Raw genomic sequence first — 24819 nt, 5'->3', positions numbered from 1 at the left:
TTAAATTCAAGCAGCTTAGTTCAGAGGGTACTGCTGTTTTATAACCATATTTAAAAATCTGTTCCTCTTTCACTCCCTCAAACTGAGTTCGGGGGTATAATGGATCCCATTATAGGTAAAAGGTCTGTGACTCAGCCATCGAGCTACTCAAACTCTTGGCTGTTTTAATTGCCACCATTAAAGCTTTAGTACTTTTATCTCATAAAAATAGATATCATTGATGTAAAATGTGTGCCTATTGAAGATACATTTGTACCTCTGCCCTGATGGTTAGCTAATCATCCAGTTTTGTTTGAAGTTAGTTAGGTTTTATGCAGCTGGGAACTTGACATAGATCAAGAAATTGTTCAGATTTTAGTGATGCAAATAGGAAAAACATCCCATGTAGTAATAAGAGTAATAGGTAGCTAGAATACCTTCCAAAAAAGATACTTATTTTGTTTTGGTTTACATCTTAACTACATTTAATTGATGGGACGATGGTGGACTTCTACCAGGCTCCTCCTTGAACCCAAGAGAATTGTAATGTTTCCCCGATTCTAATGCTGTGACTTCAACAGTTTAAGGGAACTGTGGGAACCGCTGGCTTGTTTCTATGTGACATGTATGTGTAAACTTCAGTATCATCATCGACAGCATTTCTCTGCCTATCTTCTCAAAGGGGAAAATACCAAGGTGTGAAGGAAACTCCAAGAACACAGTGGGAGCTAAATGTTAAAGTGTGAAAAGCTACTTTGTTCTGTGCTTTTCCCCCCAGTATGCTTGGGAGGCACAGCCATTCATTATTCATATGGCTGCACACACAAGGTATAATGTCTCCAGAAGGGATCCACAGTGAGTTCATCTCGAGAAAGTGATACTTCCTAGCCCTTAGCACACATTTATTTCTCTGTGGTATAATAAAACAGCAGACCATTGGTGGGCAGTTCCTTAAGTTATTACATGTTCTGCAGTTGTAATTGTGGAATTGTAATCAGATAAGTGGGAAAAAAATCTGTCTGTACAAGGCACCCAAATCTGAAACAGTTCTAAACTAAAACCTACCCATGGCCGAAGCATTTGTGAGTGTGTGTGTGTGTGTGTGTGTGTGTGTATATATATATATATATATGCTTCTATTCGTGCCCAGCTGTGTAGATTCAATTATAATAATTTTCTCAGTTGCATAACATTGCTGTTTGTTTATGACTGCGTTATTAGTCAGTGAATGAACCTCCCTCTTTTTGACCCTTCAGCAGTGTTTATATAGTACTTAATTGCTCTGGTATCTACTGCTTCGTGTGTAATTCCAGCTGGAAGGAGTCATGGGGACACCATCCCCTGTAAGTGTTAAACTGTCTTTTAAAATAAGTACCAGGAACCTTTAATATTGTTTATAGTGCAGTTTTCTATATATTTTACTTGAAAATGAAGTTATTTGCTTTTCTTTTAGAAAAAAGTATTCAGAGAGGAAGGAAGAGGGACAGAGAGATAGAAACATCAACGATGAGAGAGAATCATTGATCAGCCATCTCCTGCACTCCCTACACTTGGGATTGACCTCCCAACCTGGGCATGTGCCCTGACCAGGAATTGAACTCTGACCTCCTGGGCTGGGCAGTTACTTCCTTTTAGAAATGTCCTCCCTGGGATGGCGTGAGTGGTGACTAACTGTCTGACAGTGCCAGGCTGCAGCGTGCCTGTGATGGCACAGCCTGTATTCCTCTGGGTTCTTCAGTCTGAGTGGGTCCCAACTCTGTCCAGCTGTTCCCCGCACCAGCGCCCGTTGCCATCACAGCTTCCTCCTGCTGGAGACACTTAGCGGGAGGGCAGGCGCTACAGCGACTAGGCAGGTGGGCGTAATGGCCCGGACGTGCGCTCTGCAGAGAACTGCCTGGGTTGAATCCTGACTCTTCTGAGAACCAGCTTTTTGTGACTTTGGGCAACTTTCTTAACCTCTTTGTGCACCTTGGTGTTCCCACTTATAAAACAGGGACGTTTCCTGAGGTGGTTGTGACCCCGGAGCAGTGCTGGTCACCGAAGTGCTCGGTGTTACCGTCAGCAGCAGCTGCAGCACCGAGGTCCAGGGACGCCCCTGGGCTGTGTTCATGTGGAAGGACACAAGTCCGGCATGGGAAGGGGATCCTGGATGGGGAAAGACTGAAAACGTTTCCGATGAGAGTGGCAGAGGACGCTAACGTATGTGTCGGTTGCTTATTGTTACATGACAACTTTCATGGCTAAACACAGCATCTCTCAGGTTCTGCAAGTCAGGGCCTGAGCACAGCTTTGCAGGGTCCTCTGCTTAGACGCCACGTCTAAGACGGCTGTTTTCAGGCGTCAGGATTGCCTTCTCGCCTGGCGTTCTGACTGGGGAAGGACCTGCTTCCACCTCCATTTGGGTTGTTGATAGATTTCATGTCTGGCTGCTTTGTGATTGGGGCTTCAGTTCTTGCACCCGCCACCCTGCCCTCTGCTTCTCGAGGCTCCTTGCAGTTCTCACCTGGTGGGTTTCCCCTTACGGTCAAAGCCAGCATCCGAGATAGTCTCTGACCCTCAGGGGGAGCCTGTCCCCCTTAACACACTTCCCCTGGTAGGTCAGGCCCACCCCGGAGAATCTCCCCTTCGAGGAACTCAGAACCAGCTGATGTGGGACCTTACCCCCTGTGAAATCCTTCCACCTCTGCCGTGTGCTGTTGCCAGAAGGCACAGGTCCCCCTGCAGTCAGGAGGAGGAGAGCATGAGGCCCCGTAGAATTCTCCCTCCTACAAGATGTGGGTGAGTTTTAATAAGACCAAAGTAGGCAGTAAGCATTTCTTGCCAACTAAATTTGCTAAACTCATAATCTCTGAAAACTTGCCTAGAGTGTGTAAATTAGCTTTATCATTAAGCTCCTTGTAAATTGACCCCCCCCCCCCCCCCCCCCCCCCCCCCCGCCCAAGATTGTTCTATTCCCATTTCTACACAAACCTCTGGGGTTGGTCAGTGTTAGGTAAAGAACACCTTCCTTTCAGTCTATTGAAGTCTGATTTTTTAAATTCCTAGGAATAGCATAGTGAGTTGCTTTTTAATATTGACGTTTATAGGGTAGTAGACACCTAAATGCAAAAACTTGGTATAAATTGCTTTTCCCGAGCCAAACTTCATACATTTTACCTTTCCAATTTAGGGCTCAAACATGCTACAGGGTATAACAGTGATAGCAAAATACAATGTAAGTGTACAGCAAAGAACTTTTGAATTGAACTTTTTAGTATGTAACTTTGGTCTTTGTCTTTACTGTCTTTCAATGATTCTATTTATGCAAAACATTTTGGCCAGCCAGAAGCACTGATGTTTTGTGTTTTGCTGAGTTTGATTCCTAGTCAGCTGGGTAGTTTCAGGTCTAGATGGCTGCTGCCAAATTCAAGCCTCCACACACTTCTTCGAGAACAATGTGGACCTAAGAGCTAACTTGAAATAAGCAAGTGCACTGAGAGTTGGGCCCTTAGAGTGAGCCAACTACGGGAGCACTATATGCAAGGTGGTGAAGAAAAGTAAGAAGGAAGGGAAGGGAGAGATAGGAAAACTAACTTTGTTACGGTCCCTGAGACTATTCATATATTTTTTAAAATTTTACTTTTAGAAAGTAATGTTTGGTTGAACGTATAGCACTTGGTGATTTGGAACAAGAGAGTGAAGTGTGACTGACTGTAGCCCAGACTCCTCTAATGGGTTTATGGTTCGGTTTGCTTCTTGTCAGTCAGAGACGCCATGATGTCCATGGTGCAGACCTTGCATTTTTTGGGGGGAGGGGGGGAATGCTGTTGGAGGAGAATGGGTGTAGTCTCTCAGCAGCCCTGCTGTGTCCTGGAGCGCCCCCCTCCCCCCGTGTATAAAGAAGGCCTAAGCAGTTATTCACCATCACTGCAGTAGACTTGAATTGTATCCAGTTTGTGGTGGTTTCTGTTTCTCCTCTGCCCAGAGAAGCCAGGCTCTATTGCTCCCTCTACGTGTTTTCCCCTCAATTAAAAGCACTTCAGGAAATGGTTCTCAAGGCCAGGAACACAGTCTGATTGCTTGCATACCCTTTTTCAAAAACTAGCACATGTAAAAGCACAATTCACGTCTTATATAAACAATTAAGCTAATTTCCCCAAGCATTTATGTAGCAGTGGAGATACATCCAAAGTATGTTGAGTTTAACATCACTTCTGTGCCCTAGGCGTGCATGTGGTGTGTGTGTTGGGGTGTGTGTGTGTGTGTGTGTGTGTCGACACATTATTGCAGTGACATGGTTCTTAAATGCAAACTTGCTACTTCGCCGGGTGCTTTTCCTAGGAAGTAGAATCATCTGTTACCAAACTGGAGAAAAGAACTGCGTTAGATTTCTTGAAATATAGTAGATTGGATTAAAAGTAATATAAGCTGGTTTTATTTTATTTTTTTTAAAATATATTTTATTGATTTTTTACAGAGAGGAAGGGAGAGGGATAGAGAGTTAGAAACATCGATCAGCTGCCTCCTGCACACCTCCTACTGGGGATGTGCCCGCAACCAAGGTACATGCCCTTGACCGGAATCGAACCCGGGACCTTTCGGTCTGCAGGCCGATACTCTATCCACTGAGCCAAACCGGTTAGGGCGAGCTGGTTTTATTTTAAAAATGTGGTTTTGGGAGAGTTTTTAAGGGAGAGCAGGCAATGGGATTACCTTTTTTTTTTTTTTTTTTTTTTACCTGTTCCTGGTTTTGGAAGACTCAGTTCAGTTCCTGGGACACAAAGCAGGTTGATTGAATTGAATTCAGTTTTTATCCAACAGGGTGATTTTGAGATTCAAATTGGGTAATGCTTGTTAGCTGCAAAATATAATGCGAATTTCAGTTCTTAATTTTTATCTTTGGAAGAAAAGTTAGAGCTTCTCTACAGCTTTAGTTTGAAATTAAACTAGAATTCTTTCCTAACCCTTTGAAGGCAAAAATTCTAAAACTGCATTAAATTAAAAGTCATTTTAGCTTGTAGATTAGGGTTAAGGTCTTAGAACTAAGACCGTTGTGGGTAGAGAAAGACAGCAAGTGGCTTCCAACCGGGCTTGGAGACCTCCCCGCCGTCCCTCTGCAGTCACGAGTGGGCCACGGTCACCTTCATGCTGGCTTTGCAGCCACATCTGGGTTAGAATTTCAGGTTTTCCATTTTCTGGCTGTGTAACTTTGGGTAAGTTCATCTTAAAGCGTCATTTTTAAAAGCAGTGCACCTCACCCACCTCATGGGGTTGTTATAGGGACTTAGGAGGTGAGTAAGATGTTTAAAAACACAGCACATTCAGTCCACTGTCCCAGGATGGCAGTCCCGGTGCTGCCTCTCCCCGAACACCAGGCTGCACCCTGTACCCTTTTCCCCGTCACCCCGAGGGGCCAGGCTGGAGGCAGCCTTGCGGGCACCACAGCAGCGTGTGACAGCCTGGTCAGTGTACAGCACAAGTCCACATAGGATTCCTCAGACACTTAGAAAGGGGTTAACATTGGTGGAGTTCCACTGCTGTTTTATTCTAGTCAATCTGATTGTAAAAAAAAAACACAACACAGTGTTTTACACATTAAAAATGCTATTTGTGGCCCTAGCCGGTGTGGCTCAGTTGGTTGGGCGTCCTTCTGTGCACCAAAAAGTTGTTGGATCAATTCCTGGTCAGGGCACATGCCTAGGTTGTGAGCTCTCACATCAATGTCTCTCTTTCTCTCCCTCTCCCTTCTCTCTCTCTCTAAAAATCAATTATCTATCTATCTATCTATCTATCATCTATAATAATAAAAGCATAATATGCAAATCGACCAAAAGACCGAACAGCAGAACAACTGTCTGGACAACCTTCTGGACGACCATGCTATGACACGCACTGGCACCAGGCCAGCCAAGGGAGGTGTGATGCGATTGGTCGGGCGCCCTGCCATTGCCCCACAATTGCCCTAAAGAGGGAGGCCAGGCCAGCGGGGTGATCAATGAAGGGGGGGGGGGGGCGGCACTCCACGATTGCCCCAAAGAGGGAGACTGAGGCTACCAGGTAGGTGGCGCTGCGGCAGGTGGGCAAGGCCTCCCTCTGCAGGGTGATCAATTTGGGAGTTCTGCGATCGATCGCCCCACAGAGGGAGGCCCAGGCCACCAGCCAGCGACACTGTGGCGGGTGTTCGGGGCTGGCCAGCGATCACTCCACAGAGGGAGGCCCAGGCCAGCCAAGCAATTGCACCCCATGCCTATCGCCTGCAGAGGGAGGCGACTGGTGGCAGGGGAGGGGGGGCAGCGCTGCACAGATGGTAAGCAGTGGCAGCAGTGGGGGCGTGGCCAGCTGCCAGGAGCCAGCAGCAGTGGGTGGGCGGGGGGAAGGAAAGCCCTGATAGGCCCTGATTGACGGCCAGGCCTAGGGACCCTACCCGAGGGGTCCCGGATTGTGAGAGGGCGCAGGCTGGGCTGAGGAACGCCCCCGACCCTGCCTCCCATGCACAAATTTCGTGCACCTGGGCCTCTAATATATATATATATATTTTGCACAATTACTTAAAATATGCTATTTGTGACAATTCCTATAGTAGAGTTTCACTCCTAAATTCCTAGATGGTCAGTACTCAATATCCAATGTGAAACTATGTAACATTAAATTTAACCTAACCACTTAGTTCATTATTTTGGACTCTACTAATTCAGAATGTTTATATTTTAGATGCCATGAAAGCGACTCATGTTAATTTGTAGCTGTTTAAGATTTTGCTTGTATGGCAGACCTGTTCCGAGGACAATTTAAAAACACAAGTGGAAAATCAGAGGTTCAAAAGGCCTTCGGATGGTTTTTCAATGAGCTATGTATTTCATCAGTAATTTAAAAAAATTTAATTCTAAAATGTAATGATTCTGAGTTACAGGCAAAGATAAATTATTACGTTATGATATTTCAACAGTCACTTTATTTAACTTGGTAATTATCTTGACTGTATAGATAACAGAAATTATATGTCATCTTTATATGATTATACCAATATTCCTATTTTATTCCTACCAGTGACTTAATTGAGCATAAAAGAACCTGCCAATGCAGTGTTCTGTTTAAGTGCATTTTATAACATTACATTTGTTCATACAGTCATATGCTACCTTATAAAACATTTGATAACCACTAATTTGAGGGATGGGTGCTCGCGCGCCCGTGCACACACACACACATACACGCACATATACACATATACACACACATACTTATCCCCATCCCACAGGAGCAGATGGCTTGGCCCTCTTTGGCTTGTATCAGTAGAATTCAAAGTATATTTTAAAGAACACTCCCATTCAAGATAGTCTTGGAAAAAAGGGATGCTGCCAATAAACACCTTTAGGACACACTGTGTACCAGCTCCCCTCAGCGTGCAGAAAGGGCTTGCAGTAAAAAAGGCCATTTTATTTTGTTCAGCCCAGAAATTTCTAAACCCATATAACCCGAGTCTTTTTATGTAACAGCTTTTTAAAAAAATATATATTTTTTTACTGATTTCAGAGAGGAAGGGAGAGGAAGAGAAACATCAATGATGAGAGACAATCATTGATTGGCTGCCTCCTTGCCTCCTGCACATTCCCCCCGCACCCCCCCCCCCCCCTGCACCCCCCCCTCCGGGATCAAGCCCACAACCTGGGCATGCGCCCTTGACTGGAATCGTACCCTGGACCCTTTAGTCCACAGGCCAGTGCTCTATCCACTGAACCAAACCAGCTAGGGCTGTAACAGCTTTTAATACTCTAAACCTAAAAAGTTGTTCTGTACATTTTACCTTCTTAATTAATTTGTACGACCAACAATCCAATATTGTTCAGTTGTTTATTTGGTTAATAAATGTACTCATTCATTAAATAATTTTTCCTAGAAATGGTTAAGAATAAGCTGAATAAAACTAATATAAAAGGCTTGAACTTGAGGCCCTGACTCTAACACCAAAATTAGCCAAGCAGAAAATATTCCAACCCTTGATTCTCTTAAGAATATTTTTATGCTTATTTTATATCAAAGTTAAAAATTATTTTAGTTGACTGTTGAATGTCTGCTCATTTTGATCTAATCCCCCACAAAGAAGGTTTTAAAAGCTTGCTTATAGTGCATTTTTATGCCCTCAGTCATCCAATCTTGGTCATGGTTCATTTCAGGCATGATTCATTCAAGGCTGGGTCCATGCAGGGACCCCAGGCCGGCACCTGGCTGACTTTTCAGGAAGCCTCCTCAGGGTCAGCTGGGTCAGGTGCTCTGCGCCCACCTGGCAGCCCCTGTGGCTGCCTAGGTCACAGTTAAATCTTAAATATTTGTTGAATGAGTAAATGAATTGGGCACCACATATTGAGTGCACCTTCTTTTATGAACGTCATTGACAAGAAAAGGGTGTTAAGATCTCGACAGGACTTCCTGAACCCTTGCTAAATGCACTTTTGAACCCTTGTCCCCTCTTCACTGACGATGGAGCTTCAGTGCTCATACTGGAATTCCTTCTTTTTAAAAGAGTGTCAAGGGATCAGGAACCTCGCCTATGTTGGAAAAAATAAGAGTGAAGAAGGTCAGCAACAGCAGTTTGTCTCCAAAGCCATTTTTAAAAAGTTTCCATCTTAAATGAGTACTTAATATTTATATTTTTACAAATCATTTAAATCCCAGTTCCGTGTATTGTATTTATTGCTCCGTGGGTCTTAATTGGTCTGCCCCTTCTGCCCCAGAACCTTAGGTTCTCTGAGCTCAGTTTGTGGAGAGGGGCGTGTCTCCCAGGAGGGCCATCTTGCTCTTGTCCAGTTGATAGTATCTTTCTTTTTTAAATCCTCACCCGAGGATATTTTTTTCCATTGATTTTTAGAGATAGTGGAAGGGAGAGACAGAGACAGAGAGAAACGCCGATGTGAGAGAGACACATCAATGGGTTGCCTCCCGCATGCCCCTGACCAGGGCTGGGAGCCTGCAACCGAGGTACGTGCCCTTGCCTAGCCACTGAGCAACACTGGCTAGGGCTGTACCATCTTTTCTTTAACATAAAGTAGTATTTTGATTTTAGATTTGTTTGTGTCACTCAGTAAACAAAATGTTTGTCCGTAGGTGTCCTCTGTTGCAAAACGTTAGTTTGCAGAGATTGTGCATGTGGGAAACATTGCACCCCGTTAATGCTATGTTGCTCACCTGTGTTACTCAACAACGCTAACAGGTAGAGGCTTCGAGAATATGAAGCCACAACATGATTAAATTGAATCCGCAAAGGCTGACGGATGGTGGAGGAAAAGCACACTGGAGGTAGATGAAAAGCTTCGCCTTACTTTCCTCATGCCCCTGAGCATGTTGAGCCACCTTTGCTTGAAGGTAGCAGAAGGATTGCCCTCACCACAGCTCTCCCTTGGTTACATGTGCATCCTGTCTCTTCTGCTGTTTTATATAAGTTTTTTGTGTGTGTCTGATTTATATGTTATGAAAACTGGAGTTAAGCATAAAAACAATTACCTTTAGTTTATGGTAATATTTTTGACAACATATATATCTTGGATCATTGTCATTTATAGTTTAAATATCAGTCATTCTGTTTTAGTTCCAAGAGTTCATGGCATAGTCCTTATATATTCCATACTATTCTAGCAGTCATATTGATGTATGATAGAAAATATTTTAAGCAGAAAGTCCTTTAGGGTGTATTTAAAAATACCTTTGGTATCCAACATTCTCCACATTTGCTCTAACAAATGAGGGGTTTTAAGAATGCCCTATATGGTAATATCAGATGCTAATGGCATTGATTATCTGTCAGGCAGTGGGAATTGATGGGAAAATGTCCACTGTAAAATTAAATAGCATTAGAGAATGTACCATGAGCTCGTGGGGGCAGGACATGGCCGGGCCGGGAGACTTAGTCAGGGTATTACTGTGAGCTCCAGGCTCCCCCCCCCCCCCCCCCCCCCCCCCGCCATGATTAAGGCAGGCCATCTGTTCTTTGTTAAATGTTTACAAAAACAGCTTTTCTCTAAAAGGTTCCAGGAGACGTAGGTCTGGTAAACACTATAATATTTCTGAACACCTTTTTCACCCGAAAACATAATTGTGCTCCATATCAAACAGGATTAATAATTTTTTGTATTTAATCTTTACATTTCTTCCTCCTTATGAAAGATTGAATTTTTTCAGGGGTACTAATTTATGGCTTCATTTATTACTGAAGGGAGCATCTAAAATAATTTGTATGCTAAAGTGTGTAAATAAATTTTCAGTCATTTTATATTTGGTATTTTATGCTTTTTCTAATTTAGAAATGTGTACCAGGCATCTCTCATTAGAAGCCGGCACTTTGCTATGGGAGCCAGTGCCAGGCAGATTAAAGACAGGTACACAAACCCAGAATTAATTCACCCTTCTAAGCTCTATGCATTCTTTACTAGTAGACTTTTCTCTTTCCTTCCCTTTCTAGGAAATACTTTTTCTTCCATTTCTTGAAAAGTAGCTTGTCCCAAATAAGTTTGATCTCTATGTCCCTTATAAAAAATACTAGAGGCCCGATGCACGAAATTTGTGCAAGGGACTCAGCCCTCGCAGCCCTGGCTTCGTCCGGAAGGTCATTTGGCTATTCAGATTAATTAGCATATTGGCTCTTTATAATATAGGATAGGATAGGGCTTTTTCCTTTGATCTACATTAGAAGATAATACGGAGCAATTAATTCAACTTCAGCTTGAATAAAGCAGTTCACTCAGATTTCCATGAGTCCTCAGGTAACGCTACTTTGGACAGTGCCTTGGTGGACTTTTCCTCCGAGTGCCTGTGAGGGGAGAACCGAGGGCAGGTGCTTTTCTCAGGGCTGGGTTGGCTGTGCTGTCCCCGCAGGGACCCTGCTCCTGTGGACTTACATCCGCGTGTTCTTCTCAAACCTGTGCCCTTGCTTGTCTCTCTCCTTCCATGCCCTCACTCTTTGAGGCTCACTCTCTCTCAGTATGACGACGAAAGGGCACTATGTGTTTTAAGTTCTTCTAATACCAGAGGATTTTGGAAAGGACTTCGGACTCCATCTGACCCAAATCCTCCATTTTGCTGTTGAAGAAAGTGAGCCCCAGATGACTGCAATGATTTCCCCCGAGAATAGAGCGAACGGCAGTGCCCAAGACTAGAATTTTTCTCTCTTACCTCACAGTTCCCGGCTCTTTCTCCCATACTTGTGCAGATGGAGAACTGAATATAGATTTCTTTAATAACCATGGTAGGTTTTAATGGAAACAGTGTAACTACTTTTTCTCAGGTAGTGACTTTTTAAAAAAGTGATTTTAGGTCACCAAACTCTTTGGAAAATCAAGTGGAACCTGTGGAGCCTTTCCCAAAAGGATACCCTTGTATCCGATTTCAGGGATGGGCAGAGTCTGGATTTAGGAAACCTAGTCTCAGATCTATGCTCTGTTCCCTGCGGTGTGGCCTTGGGTGGTCACATAACCTGCTCGGACTGTACTTCCTTTCTGAAAGATGGGGGAAAATTATCACATCTTTCTTCTGAGATTCAGGTGAACTAATCCTAGAAGTACCCAGTGCAGTACATGGCATGAAATAGATGCTCAATAAGAGTTAGTTGTATTGGAATCTGATTTATAGTACTTGCTGATGGTAAAACATAACTTCTGAGTTACTCTCGAGTCCTCTGCAGACCTGGACCTGGGCTGCCTGGCGTTCTCCTCTTTTGGAGGTGCTGTGGCGAGGGGCGTGGGCTCTGCAGCCATCAGCTCTGATGTCAGTCTCAGTTCTGTCACTTACCGACCGTAGCTCGTTACTGCATCTTAGCGTGTCAGTGTCCATCCCTAGCTTTTGGGGCTGGTGTGGGTATTGAATGGTGTCAGGGTTGTAGCGTACTCAGCACATGTTTAGCATATAGTCAGATTGTTTAGTAAAGGCTAGCAGTTATTATTTACATTATAGTTACTATTGAGTGTCTGGAGAATGTATGGAAAAGGCAGAAAATGAGTGGCAGTCCAACCCCTGAAAACATTGGAATGTCAGGGTTCATGAGATGTCATGCCTGACCGTGGGGGTAACACCGACCCTGCCTGGTTTGCATTGTGACTGCCAGGTGGAGTCCCTGACTCTGATCTCAGCCGACTGCTGAGTATCCCATTCCAGTTGCTGGTACTCTCAGTGGTATTTCTGACCATCTTGGGCAAACATCTAGTGAATGCCATCTCCTACAAGGCATGCCGCAAGGACTATTTGGGTTCTCTCTCCCTCAATTAAGTTTGGAAATGTAAAACGTAATAATTTATGAAAAACACTATCTGCATTTCATATTAGTACAAGAAATGTAACCAACTTGAAGACTTGTGCTTTTAATTTGGCATTTTCATGTTATTTAGACCAGAAATGACTGGCACTGTTTAAGATCGATGTGTTCACACTTTGACTTTAAGCTTCCACAGGCCCTGAATCTTGCAGTGCCCACTCGGGGTACACTTGTTCTTTTTTAAAGTGGCTTAATTAGGTATCTTTTGAGTTCCTATTCCCTCATGGGGAAAAGAATTTCACTTAAATTCATCCTGTATAGTTTGGTTTTTGCTACTGTTTTGTCATTCATCATTTTTTATATAGGCTGCTTAAGCAAATGGACAATGTCTTTAGCTGAATGAGAATTTTTTTCTTCCTGAAATAATTTTTTACTGTATTATTAAGTTGCCCCTTTTCACTCTGTTTATTTAAAAGCTTTCTTGTTCAAAAAAATATGTGTGTTTTTGTTTGTTTGTTTGTTTTTTGGATGAGAGAAAATGATACATTTTACAACTATACAGTTGGTAAAATGTGTGCTACCTTGAGTATAGAGTACGTTTTAGAAACACCGGCCTGTAACTTTCAGTTCCTTTCTTCACTACGAAGAATGATATACTAATTTCAATTCCTATTTGTGTCTCTTAGCATTCTCCATCGGAGCCCTTTCTAGAGAAACCAGTGCCGGATATGACTCAGGTTAGTGGACCGAACACCCAGCTAGTGAAGAGTGAGGATTACCTGCCATCCATAGAGCAGCAGCCACAGCAAAAGAAGAAGAAGAAGAAAAACAACCACATTGTTGCAGAGGATCCCAGTAAAAGTTTTGGTAAAGAGGACTTCCCTGGTGGGGTTGATAACCAAGAACTAAATAGGAATTCACTAGATGGGTCTCAAGAAGAGAAAAAGAAAAAGAAAAGGCCGAAGGCAAAAAAAGACCCGAAGGAACTGAAAGAACCCAAGGAGAAAAAAGAGCCCAAGGAACCCAAGACCCCGAAAGCCCCTAAGATTCCCAAAGAGCCAAAGGAAAAGAAAGCAAAAACTGCCACGCCAAAACCCAAGTCCAGCAAAAAGTCCAGGTAGGCCGCGCCCAGCAGCACCAGCAAACACAGCTTCGGCATGAGCAGCCTCTGAGTCGGGCTGGGGAGAGGGAGGAGGGAGCACTTCGATGGTCATGAGCATTGTCGAGTTTCTTTCTGTGACGCCCACTCCAAAAAGTTAATGGTTTTATGCATTCTAAAATTTGAGACTCCGTTACTATGAACTACTGAATTTGGATAATACATTTTAGACTTCAGATAGAAATTAGTATTTTAAAACAACTTCCTTGTATTTTTGCGAACATTTTTTTAAAAAATTTAACACAGAGAACCAAGTTGCCAGCATAATTATTTGTAAATATAGAGCAATAACCTCATTGTTGGTGATAGTGCAAAACCCGGAAGGAAGGATTGTAGAAGCAAGACAGGTCACTCTATTTCACAAAGCTTTTCAGCCCCGATTCCCAAAAGCTGAAACAGGAGAATGAATTCCCTCCACTTGGTGGAGTAAGGCTTCCAGGGGCAGTGTTGACATCCTCGTGGGCAACACGGGGGAAATTAAATGGCAGGTACCCACGTGATACGCATGCGAGGCTAGCATGAAGTTTGGGTTCCAGGAAATAGCCTTCTCCGTGCCATACTTCCTCTTCTTACTTCCCCCGCCAGCTCTCTGACCCCCCAGAAGGCATATTTACTCAGTAAGAAAAGTTGAGAGGAGAAGACATTGAAGACTAATTTTTTTCATTTGTACTGAACATTTCTTACAACTGTTCTGAACCAGTTCCAAACATCTGAATCTATTTTTCAGAATATGGCTCATGTTAGAAAATATAGTTTCCAGATGTAAGTTTTGGTCAGACCTGGTTAATCTGAACCTGTTTGCAAACTCCATTAGAAAACACGCTCCCCCGCCTCCCCCATGTGCATATATGCATACTCAGTTCTGCGACTGACGTCCTGATGGGAACTCTCTGAGCTCGCTCAGAGCCTTCTCTGGTAGGCTGTGCTGTGTGTGCATGGGCAGGCACCCAGAGAGCGGAGGTTGTCTCTGTGACTCTGTATAGATGCTGCAAAGCGAAAGAACAAACTTGGGTTTTAAACTTCCTGCTGAAAATATCTAAACAACCCCCAATAATTACTCTGTAGTGTTTTGAAAGTTTGAATCATAGCTATTTAAAAATCTTGGCCATCAGTACTTTTTATGGTGTTAAAAGAACTGAAATTATATTCAATAACTCAATCTTGTAGGCAACTTAATATTTGCATTTACTTAGGAATCTGATGCCTCACTATGTGGTCTCTTAATTGAAAGCCATTATTATTTTCTCCTTATGAGCACTCTTCTAAACTCACAATGTATTATAGAGAGATAATTCATTAAGTAGTTGCTATTTGCAGGTAATGTGTTAATGTTAGGGATCTGAATGAGGAGGACTTGGCTAGAATTTCAGTATGACTTATGAAGGGTTTTGAAAATAATACAGTTGCTTAAATCTAAGTATCGTGCTTTTGGTAGGAGAGAGAGCATGTGCAGCAAAATCTAAAAAGAGTGTATTTTTTTTTAAACTTAAAATGTAAGAGTCTGTCTTATAAGGAAGCTGTTGAGAGCTCAGAAAATATAACACCAAGACTAGTTTAAGCCTCAAGATGTATCTGGCTTCAGTTTCTATCTTAATTTTTTGAACCTATCATCTGATGGTAAAGACTGATAAGCAAGAAAAGAAAAACCCACTATATTGTGGATCTGGTCATAAATTTCTAAGTATATTCTTTCAAGCTCTTAGTCTACAGAGAACTGGCCCTCTCTTTAAAAACCTACTTTAGCACACCCTAGAATACATTGGGACAGATATTATAATGCTGTCTTCAACAATGAAACTTGTTAAAATTTTCTCAACAGCTAAACAACTCTTAGAAACTTGGGGCTTTAAGTCCAGTGAGTGCTAGGACTTGGTGCAGGTACAGACCTGTCTTCTTCGGCTAGAGGAGCCTTCAGCGCAGGCCTTCTCTGCATGCTCTCAGCTGCCCGTGTGAAGTTCGGACTATCTGTGCAGAGAAGGACGTTGGCGTTGCTGAATCAGAGAAATGGCTTTGCATTAGCCACACACTTTTGGTAGGAGGAAGGGCATGCGATTATTTTCTCTTAAGAAAGTCTAAGTAGTTGTTTTCCCCACGGTTGTTTCTGATGAATAGTCTCAGTCGATGCCTCCTATACATTTTTGCCCAAGTGGTATGAAAATACTTGAGTGGAACACTTCTGTTGAGTATGGAGGCATGCAAGTGAAAAGGAAGGTGATGTAACGTAGCCCAGACGCTCACGAGGCTACGCTGAGGGGCCACCGAGAGAGCTTGTGGCACCTCTGTTGTCCCTGGTGACTGCCTCTTCTAGGCACTTGCTGATTTATGGTGAATCATGGTGAGGACATTCCTGAGAGGCTTTCCTGTTGTCTATGGGGATGCCTATCCAAGAATATGGTCATCGAATAGAGATTAACCAAGCCAATACTTTGTTTGAGTTACAGGGTTTCTATTGGTGAGATGAATTGAGTATGTTGAATTGTGATCTCATTGTTCTGCTTTGTCTGGAAAGGAAATAGCATCCTGAAGCAAGGATAAGTAGAATGCATACAACTACATGTAAATTCTGAATAGCATAGCAGGGTAATTATGTAAATTGAATATGCAGTGATGAAGGTAATAGGGGGTTTGGGTTATGTTAGTACTGGGGTTGAATTGCCATAGCAGTCTGCTTTTAAGCACTGGAATACAGCAGTGACAATTTTGTTTGGCAAAATGTTATGTGATACCCGTTATTTCCATCCTTGAATAAGTTAACTTGATGAATTTGTTTATACAGAAAATAATTTTCCTACAGAGGGCTCCAATAGAGGGACTAAACAGAAGTGGAATGAGAAATGCGGTTACAGGACCACTCTCACCTCCCTGCTCGGCCCAGTGAGCAGTGGTGATGGAAGTGACCCACTGGTGGGCTGGTGCTCTCTGCGTCGTGTGTGTGGCAGGGAGAGAGCTTGTTCTGTGTCATTCGCACACTCTCAGTAGTGAAGGCGATGAGAAAGGGTGGCTGTCGTCCCATGGGGCTGATGTTCTTGTGTGCCTTTATGGTGCCCTCCTCACCAGCTGTCATCCCTCCTCATTCCATAAAGTAGCAGAGGCTTGAATTTGTGGCCCTTCCCAGGGAACTGGCCTTTTGGCAACCAAAACATAGTTCCATTTTTCTTGCCTGTGTAGGAGAACCTAACAATTTCCCCAGAAGCTGTAACATAGAATGGGAGTGAAATAGAAAAAGGAGTTCAGCATTTCAGGAAAAGCTGTTTGAGATCGTAGTGATGAGACAGACGGGCCACATTCTTCTTTTCTATCAGAAACATTCCTTTTCCCCGCTGTACCTTTTCTTCGTTAAATCTATATTTTTCTACCTGTTTTTTTCTGGTGCTCTCCCCGGGTATCCTTCTAGCTTTCAGATATTGGCAGTTAATATGGAAAATTAAAGCGAGGACATTTGTGGGCTGAGAGGATGCCATTTTGCATATGGAAGGATTCACGGAGCTGAAATATGGGGATTTGCGGACTTCTTTTCAGTGCGTTTTCTGTGGTGTGTGCATAGCCCTTGTGAAATGAAAAAGAACTTGGAGGAAGTGCTTCCTTTCAACGACTCTTGAAGGACTTAGTGGTCCATTTAGCTCTATAAAGACTCTTTGAGTAGACATACAGAAGGGAACATGGCCAAAGGTTGTGACTTGACTACTGAAGCTTCCGTCACATGGAGCCATGGAGAATTGCTTCTGATGCAGTCTCTAGGGACACATCCTGTTGTTAAAGGTAGTTGAAAGCTCAAATGCTATTTCTCAATTAAGAGTGAAATATTTTATTTTAAACTAAAAAATAAACATACTGGTCTTGTTTTTTTTAAAAACACATATTAAGTACCAAAAACATGTAAAGTATACGTTTTGCAAACCACCCTATCATCATTAGTATTTATGTGGTAGCTTTCTTCTGAGTCACCTAGCTTTTCAGAGGCTGTTTTCTCAGTGATGATCTAAGAGAGTAGCAGCATTTTACCCAAGAAATATTTTTATTCAGCCAGCAAGCCCAATGGTGGGATATTTTGGTAAACTAATACATATTTTTATGGTGTGCTCTTATATAAGTAAAATTTCTCTGGAGAGATTAGACACAGAAGTAAACCATTACATTAGTTTTGTCAATAAGTAGAAAAACCCAGATAGATATCTCCCATCAGGTACATAGGGAATAAAGCAAATTAAACCAACAGTTTTTCTTCTTTTTAGTTTCTTGTTCTTTCTTTTACTCCTATGCTATGATTTAGTCTTGACCCAAGACTTTAGATAATTGGAAAGATGGAATTAAATATTTTGGATGCCACCTGCACAAGAGGGTGTAGATTTCTTTAACATGTGGTCACAAGATGGACTTTTGAGTCCTCTTGGTGTTGGAGAGGAACAAGGAAGATAGAGCGTTATGTGTCTCTCTGCCCACTGCCCTGCCCTGTCTCCAGTTAATCAGATGAGAGCACCAGGTCAGAGATGGGACCAGGTGCCCTCTTTTCGGCTGCTCTCAAAGGATATCTCCTCTTTGATAAATGAACCGTCAAATCTTTTAAATCCCAAATCCTTCTTTCCTTCAGGCTAACCACCTCAATGTTTCCATTGCCAGTGACGGGCCACATTGTGGTCCTTCGTCTATCTGATTTTTCTTAAATTGGCAGAATGAGCAGGGAGGGAAGAGCGACAGCCCCTTTTAGTAGAGACCCTGATAGCCTTGATTTTGGTGGTTCAGTTTATACTCAGTAGGGGAAAGAGAGTGCGTAACCACATTGACCCTGAAAAGCGAGTTCTGCTAACTCATGCTCTGGGCTGGTTGCTGAGTGGACCACACTGGCCTGCTGGAAATTCGCTTCCACCGGTCCCCAGGAGCTTCAGTGACTTCAAAGCAGTGGCCTCCAGCCACTTTGGTTTCTGTGGGAGAGGGTGATGTATATCCCACTTTCAACTCTCACTGTACCCATCAAACGAAAGCTGAGAGGTGAGGCGGCCATGGGCAGCAATGGATACTGAGGGGCATTTTTCTGGAGACATAGTCCTTTGAAGTCTCAAGTTGAATTTTTGGGTGGAGCATGAGTTGCCAAGTAGATGGTGGGTGCATTGAAAGGTTAAAGAGCAGAAGGAATCATAACTGATTTTTAAAATTATTATTAAAAATGTCTCTATATAAAAATGCTTTTGGAAAGTATGAGGTCCTGTACAAATGCAAAATTTGTCCCATGAGACATAAAATTTTTTGGCTGGTTGTCTTCCACCTAGATAAGGCCCCTTTGAGTCACTGGATGTTTGTGGGAACCACCGTCAGAGCATCAGTCATCTGAAATGCCAGGCCTCACTTCAGCCACCTTTACATAGAAGTCTGTGTGGCTTTAGCTTAAAAATGCTAAATAGGGGAATGGAGCATGTGAATTAAGAAAAAGGGCACTGTTCATTTTTTTAAATTGAATTTATCGGGGTGACATTGCTTAGTAAAATTATATAGGTTTCAGAGATACAGTTCTTTAATACATCATCTCCATATTGTGTTGTGTGTTCACCACCACAAGCCATGTCTCCTTCCTTTACTCTCTCCTACCCTCTCTCCTTTACCCTCTCCTACCTCCTCCTATCTCCTCTTCCTCTGGCAATCACCAAACTGTTTTCTGTCTGTAAGTTTTTTTGTTCTTGGTTTTGCTTAACCCCCTCACCCTTTACATCCAGTCCCCCTCATTTTTTAAAAAATATTGAAAAGACAACCCCCTTGAACTTGCATTAGAACACTAATTTTACAAGTAGCCCTGATTCCTGTAGGAACACCATAATTTCATGGCAGTTTGGCTTCTCCTTTGAGGGTGGGTGGTGATATTTTCTCCTTGTTGGTTTTACCATTCGCTCTGCTTAAGTCTCCACCTACCTAGAGCACCTGATGACAATGTGGGTGGGCAGCATGTCTCGCTTGTTGTATGAGAGACCTGGCTGCTCAGAGAAGATCATTGTGAATGTAGGGAGTGCGGCTCTGACTGCCACAGTTACCCACCCTTGTCCCCTTCCCGGGGCACGGGAATGCTGCGCATAAATGAGAATGGCATCTTAGAACTTGGCACAAGCAGACAAATGTCTGCCCGACTGTTGCCACGTGGAAGAATATGCTATTTATAGGGAAGGGGCATTGAAAGGCGTACTTTTGGCATCAGTCTTGGAGTGTCTGATTTATCCAGTCCTTCCTGCTGCATTACAGTGCCGTGTAGCCAGAGCACTTAATGTTTACGTTGGGCTCCTGTGGCCAGATAACATATTAGCTAACTAGACTTCTTTTCCATGTAACTTCTGGCAGATCTTAATTCATTCCATAAAACTCAATAACCTTTAGGTTTTCAGGGTTAATTCTTGACTGCATGATGAGTCTTTTGTTTTTCCTCGCGAATATGTTCAGTATTATCAATAGACTTGGCTCTTTCAGAAGAGCTTTTTTTCTCTACCCTCTCTTTCGCTTTTAAGAACATTCTTCTTTAAAACATGGTCAGCACTGGAGCTGTTCTTAGGACTGGGTTTCAGTGGGAGAGGGTGATGTGGATCCCACTGTCTGTTCTCACTGTATCTAATGCTATTGGGAGGCTCCAGAAGACACTGACCGGGGAAGGTTCCTGAGGCCTGAAGGATACCTCCCAAAAGGCCAGGTGAGCGCGGGACTCCTAAGGAGATCTGCAGTTAGAGGCCTTCGGGCCAGTCCCAGGCTCAGACGTGGGCTCTGCAACCCGAGAGGTTCTAGTTCCAGCCCTGGAACCGCCACTTCTTGCAACCTGGTTGACCCTCAATTTCCTCATCCTTGGGCAGTTGGATTGTAAAATGTAATGGCAAGGCATGTTGAGTTTGAAATAACACATTTTTAAATGAAATCAGATTAGGTTTCTGTTACCCTTCAAGCTTTCTTTGCTGTTCCTTTCCTGAAAATTTAGCATATGTACTTAGGCAATACTTGATGCTGTGAGAGCTACTTAAGGTAACCATTTAGATTAAATGATTTGTTTTAGAGGTGTCCCATCCAGTGATTTTCAGCAGACTTAAAAAACACAGTATTAGTAATTTGTTACTGAAATCATGTTCAGAAATAGAATCTCCTTCCCTTCTTTCTCTTTCTTTTCTCAATTCTTCTTCTTTCTCAACTAGGAGAGTGGGGTGAAGAATTTGTGGGTGGAGTTTAGGAGTTGCCAGTGTGGGTGCCCAGCTCAGAGCACCTGAAGATTGACTGTGCCTGGGGCAGGCATGCATAAAGGGGTTGGGCCAAGGGTCTTGCTTCAGTCCCTCCATCCCGCCCAGATGCTCTCTGCCCAAGACTGCCACATGGAGACCATCACTGAGACCCCTGGGGCCTCGTCCAGGGAGTGCTGTGTGCCTTTGTCTGCAGGTGTTCACCTTCGAGTTTATTGTCTGTCACGCAGAGTTTCTCTCTGTCCTCATTAGTTTAATTGGTCATCTGCATTTTACTACATTCTACTTGAGCTGTTAAATTTTATTTTAGTCTGAGGACTTTATTTAAAATTTTTATTCTGTTGGATTAATTTCACTTTCTGGTGTATCTGTATCATGTTTTTGTTGCCTTAATTGTTCCTTTTTTAACTTTTACTGTTTTATCTTGTTCTTTTTTAGTTTGCCTCTTTATCTTTTAATTTTCTTGTTTATTGTTTAAAAACTTAGAGAAAAGTCCTATAACTCTTTAAGTTGAGAGGCTTGATGCTTTTCTCTCTACCAGCATTGCACCCTTGACCCTGACAGCTTAGTATGTATTTAATTACCGCAGCTTATCCATTAGGTTCATTTCTTTTTTAAAACACCTTGTGAGCATGCAGACTGTAAGGATACGCTTCAATACCTTTTGCTCTTCTAAAAAATTGTACTGTGACATTTTGGCTTGAGTCCCCAAAAACGATCTGGTGAATCTTTATGACTCAAGCCTCAAGGTTGACTTTCCCTGATGGGATGAGAGTTTGCGCTAACTTGTCCCACCTGAAGGGGAACTCCCTCCCATTTGCCGACATCTTCTTTAACTGACCATATTCTTCTCATCGCATGTAGTTCCACAATAGGGTTCTTTTCACACCTTTTTTTTTTTTGGAATTGGATCCTCAGGCTGATGCTGATCAGTGCTTTACTACATTCTGTTTTGTAACTAAATCAGGGCAGTTTTCTTTGTATTTCCAGTGTCTGATCGGGTAGGTTACTATAAGTAGGTCCTAGTACGTTTTGTCCTTTTGCATAAAGCCTTCCTTAAAAAGCCTGTACTCTTTCTCACCAAAGGCAGTTGGTTAGCTGTGTGCTGCATCTCAGCTTAGGTGCGTTCACCCAACCCCATTTCAGATGGTGTCACTCAGCCCATCAGCTGACTGTGCGTCCTTCCTTAGGGTAGGCTCCTTAGAATGTCCCTCCACGTGACAGGCAGTCTTCTCTGAATGCACAGTGTGTGCTTTCCTAATGCCGTTTCTCCTCCCGTTCTCACCGAGTTCTCGCCCGGATGGTATAAGCTGTGGCCACCTTGAAGGCAGACACAGGACTCTAGAGCTTGGTGTGGCACGGTGACCTCAGCGTCATTCAGCTGGACCACGCGTGCATCCGGTTGCCCACCGGTGTGACCTCGCTCATGATGAAATGTGCAATGGAGGTAAAGCTGGAAAGGGGAGAGCGGTCCTTCAACCCGCCTGCAACGCCCCCGAAGAAGTGCTCCTCCCAAGAGCGCAGGGCTAGCCTGGCCTCAGGAGTGGGTGGCTCTGCATCTCGGTCGCACCAGTAATGAGAGGCGATAGGATCAGGAAGTGAGAGAGCTTGGTGAGCAGGGAGGGGAAGTACACAGAGACACTGGTTTTGAAAAATGGCTAAGGTGAACCTTAACCCTATTGTGGGAGTACGTTAGCTCCATTTTACTGAGCTTCAGAGGTGTTGCACCGTAAAGATAGAATCTATTCGGGGTTTGCTTAAATGAGTTGATGAGAAAAGCCCTTAGATTAGTGCCTGGCACATACTGAGGGCTGTGTATGTGTTGTTGTCGCTGTGACTTGTACCATTTAGTTAAATCAATCACCTAACACACTTACAGTAACCTACCTGATCAGACACTGGAAATACCAAGATAAATAAGAGTTGTTTCTCCTCTTGAGCTTGCAGGATAGTTGGAGAAAGACAGACACACACAAGTGCTTTGGTTTTAATACATTACAGGGATGTTATCACCAAATTTTGTGTGTGTTAAATATCCCTGTGTGGGGTGCATCCTGTGGCACGTCGGTGGAGTGAACCTCACTAACCCAGACTGTAGTGGCCAGAAAGTGCTTCTCAGGATGAGTGATATCAAAGTCAAGACTTACAGATGTGCCGTAACCGGTTTGGCACATTACAAGGTCATCTTTTAATGGAAAATTAAAAGATAAAGAGGCAGTTACATTCTAATCAGTGGATAGAGCGTTGGCCTGTGGACTGAAGGGTCCCAGGTTCGATTCCAGTCAAGGGCATGTACCTTGGTTGGAGTGTGCAGGAAGCAGCTGATCGATGTTTCTCTCTCATCAATGTTTCTAACTTTCTATCCCTCTTCCTTCCTCTCTGTAAAAAAATCAATAAAATATATTTAAAATAAAAAAAGACTTACAGATGCGTAGACTTGGGGGGCGGGAGTGGAGGTAGAAGAGATGGTGTACACTTTAAGGAGGGATTTTGCATGTCTGCAGTATACAGCATACAGAGTTTGGGGGTGTGGGAAAAGTAGAAAATAAAGTTAATGTTGCCAGTTGCAAAAATCGCACAGGGCCTTGTATGTTAATGCTGAGACTCTCTGTCTCATATATATGGGGTTGGACTTGAAGCAGACAAATGGACAAATGATCGAGTCAGATTTGCAGTAGGTGGTCACTCTGCTGATGCCTGGAGGATGGGCTCGGTGATGTGCTGGTGGCAGTGCCATGTCACTGAACTAGGGCAGGTAGGAGGCAGAGCAGGTTCAGGAGAGGAGTGAGGGCAGACATGATTTCTCCGGGGCTGAGGCCATTCAGGCCCAGGGTGAGAAAGTGTTCCCTGCACCCGCCTGGTCTTTTTTGGGCTAAGCCCGTGAGTAGCCATCACCGCAGCTGTTGTAGGTGTATCAAGGGTGTTTGCGCCGGGCAGCTCAGTGTCCTCATCGGTATTGTAGTGTCCATTTAAGGGACATTCCTTTTTAATAACTGTCTTTTCTCCCCAATTGGAAAAGCTGCCCTCTTTGTGCATTCCAGCTTTCCAGTTTATAATTTGGAAGAGGACAGTCTGTAGGGCTGGGTTTGGGCTTTGACATTATACAAGAGTAGCTTTGAACCTTACAGATTTAGATAACTATGCCTGTGAATGTGGAGTGTGTGTCCTTTCCCCAGGAGCCTGACAGTGGGAAGCCCTGCCCAGGGACGGTGTGGGGACAGGCGGTGGGGAGGCGGCTGTAACAGTCGAGGTGGGAAGTGAGGTGTGTCTGAACTAAAGCACTGGCTGTGGGCATGAGAAGCGTGGCCTTTGGGATTGCCTGCCCGTGTGTCCCTTCAGCTGGCATCGAGCAGTGTTGATAAAGGACTTCCCTTCTCTTCATGTTGCTTGGATGAAGTGATCACAGTGAAGTGGGGTCCTGTCCGTAAGTCTCTGCAGTGGAGTCGGCCCAAGTGGGTCTGAGCCAGAGCCAGGCCAGTGTTCCCAGACTTCCCAGAATACGTTCCCAGCTGCTAGTGTTCCAGATGTGTGAGTGTGGCCATGTGTGCCAGACACTGCCAAGGTTTTCATCCATTATCCCATTTAAACTTGATAACAAATCTTGGAGGAAGATGTAAGTTCTAACCTCATTTTATAGATGAGGAAACTGAGGGTGAGGAAAATTAAGGGAGGGTCCCAGACAGACAGGTTACAAATGACAGAGCTGGAATGTGAATGAAGGCCTGTGCCTTACCACCACTCTGCATTAACCACATTTGTTAAGAGAAAAATTCTGACTTCATCTTTTTGGGGGCAAAATAGTTGTTATATAACACTTAGTTGAAAATCCAAATTAGTTTATTGCAAAATAGTAGCAAAGTCCATTTAATTTAACTTCATCTTGTCCTTGATTGTAATGTCCTTGGGTAGACACTGAAGATTCTGTAGCTTTTTTGACTTTGTAGCCTGCTTTTGATTTGTATATTGGTGTCATGAGGAGACAGTGGGCAAATGCTTAGCTGTCTCTGAGCAACATTAATAGTGCAAGGTCTAATGAGTTTAGAAATCTTTCAGTAATCAGATCTGGGATGAGAGTTTGCCTTGTCTCAGGCTTTTTGTCTAAGCATTTGGAGAGGTCCTGCCCGACTTTCAGCACTCTTGGAGGCTTCACATAGCTCATTCTTGGGAAAGGCAGATGGAAAATCATTAGCCCGTCTCTCCTGCAGCAAATTGATATTTCATCAAACCTGGGCTCTGGTGGGCTTCAGGACGGTAAGCCTTTTACTCCTATA

The 24819-nt window shown here is 43.5% G+C and overlaps 1 protein-coding gene across 2 annotated transcripts in view; it reads left to right on the top strand.

The window, feature by feature from the left end:
- The window catches only part of CHD7 (chromodomain helicase DNA binding protein 7), a 179682-nt gene that overhangs the window by 88487 nt on the left and 66376 nt on the right, over nucleotides 1-24819 (top strand). For both annotated transcript variants that reach the window (XM_070392228.1, XM_070392227.1), the window contains exon 3: nucleotides 12883-13313. In XM_070392228.1, coding sequence (XP_070248329.1) covers nucleotides 12883-13313 — 431 coding nt within the window. The remainder of the gene's footprint in view (nucleotides 1-12882; nucleotides 13314-24819) is intronic.

The sequence above is a fragment of the Myotis yumanensis genome, unplaced genomic scaffold (genome assembly GCF_028538775.1).
Source record: "Myotis yumanensis isolate MYYU_CA2020_CCGP unplaced genomic scaffold, mMyoYum1.0.hap1 SCAF_15, whole genome shotgun sequence".
NCBI lineage: Eukaryota > Metazoa > Chordata > Mammalia > Chiroptera > Vespertilionidae > Myotis > Myotis yumanensis.
This window is presented reverse-complemented; position numbering and strand designations above follow the sequence as displayed.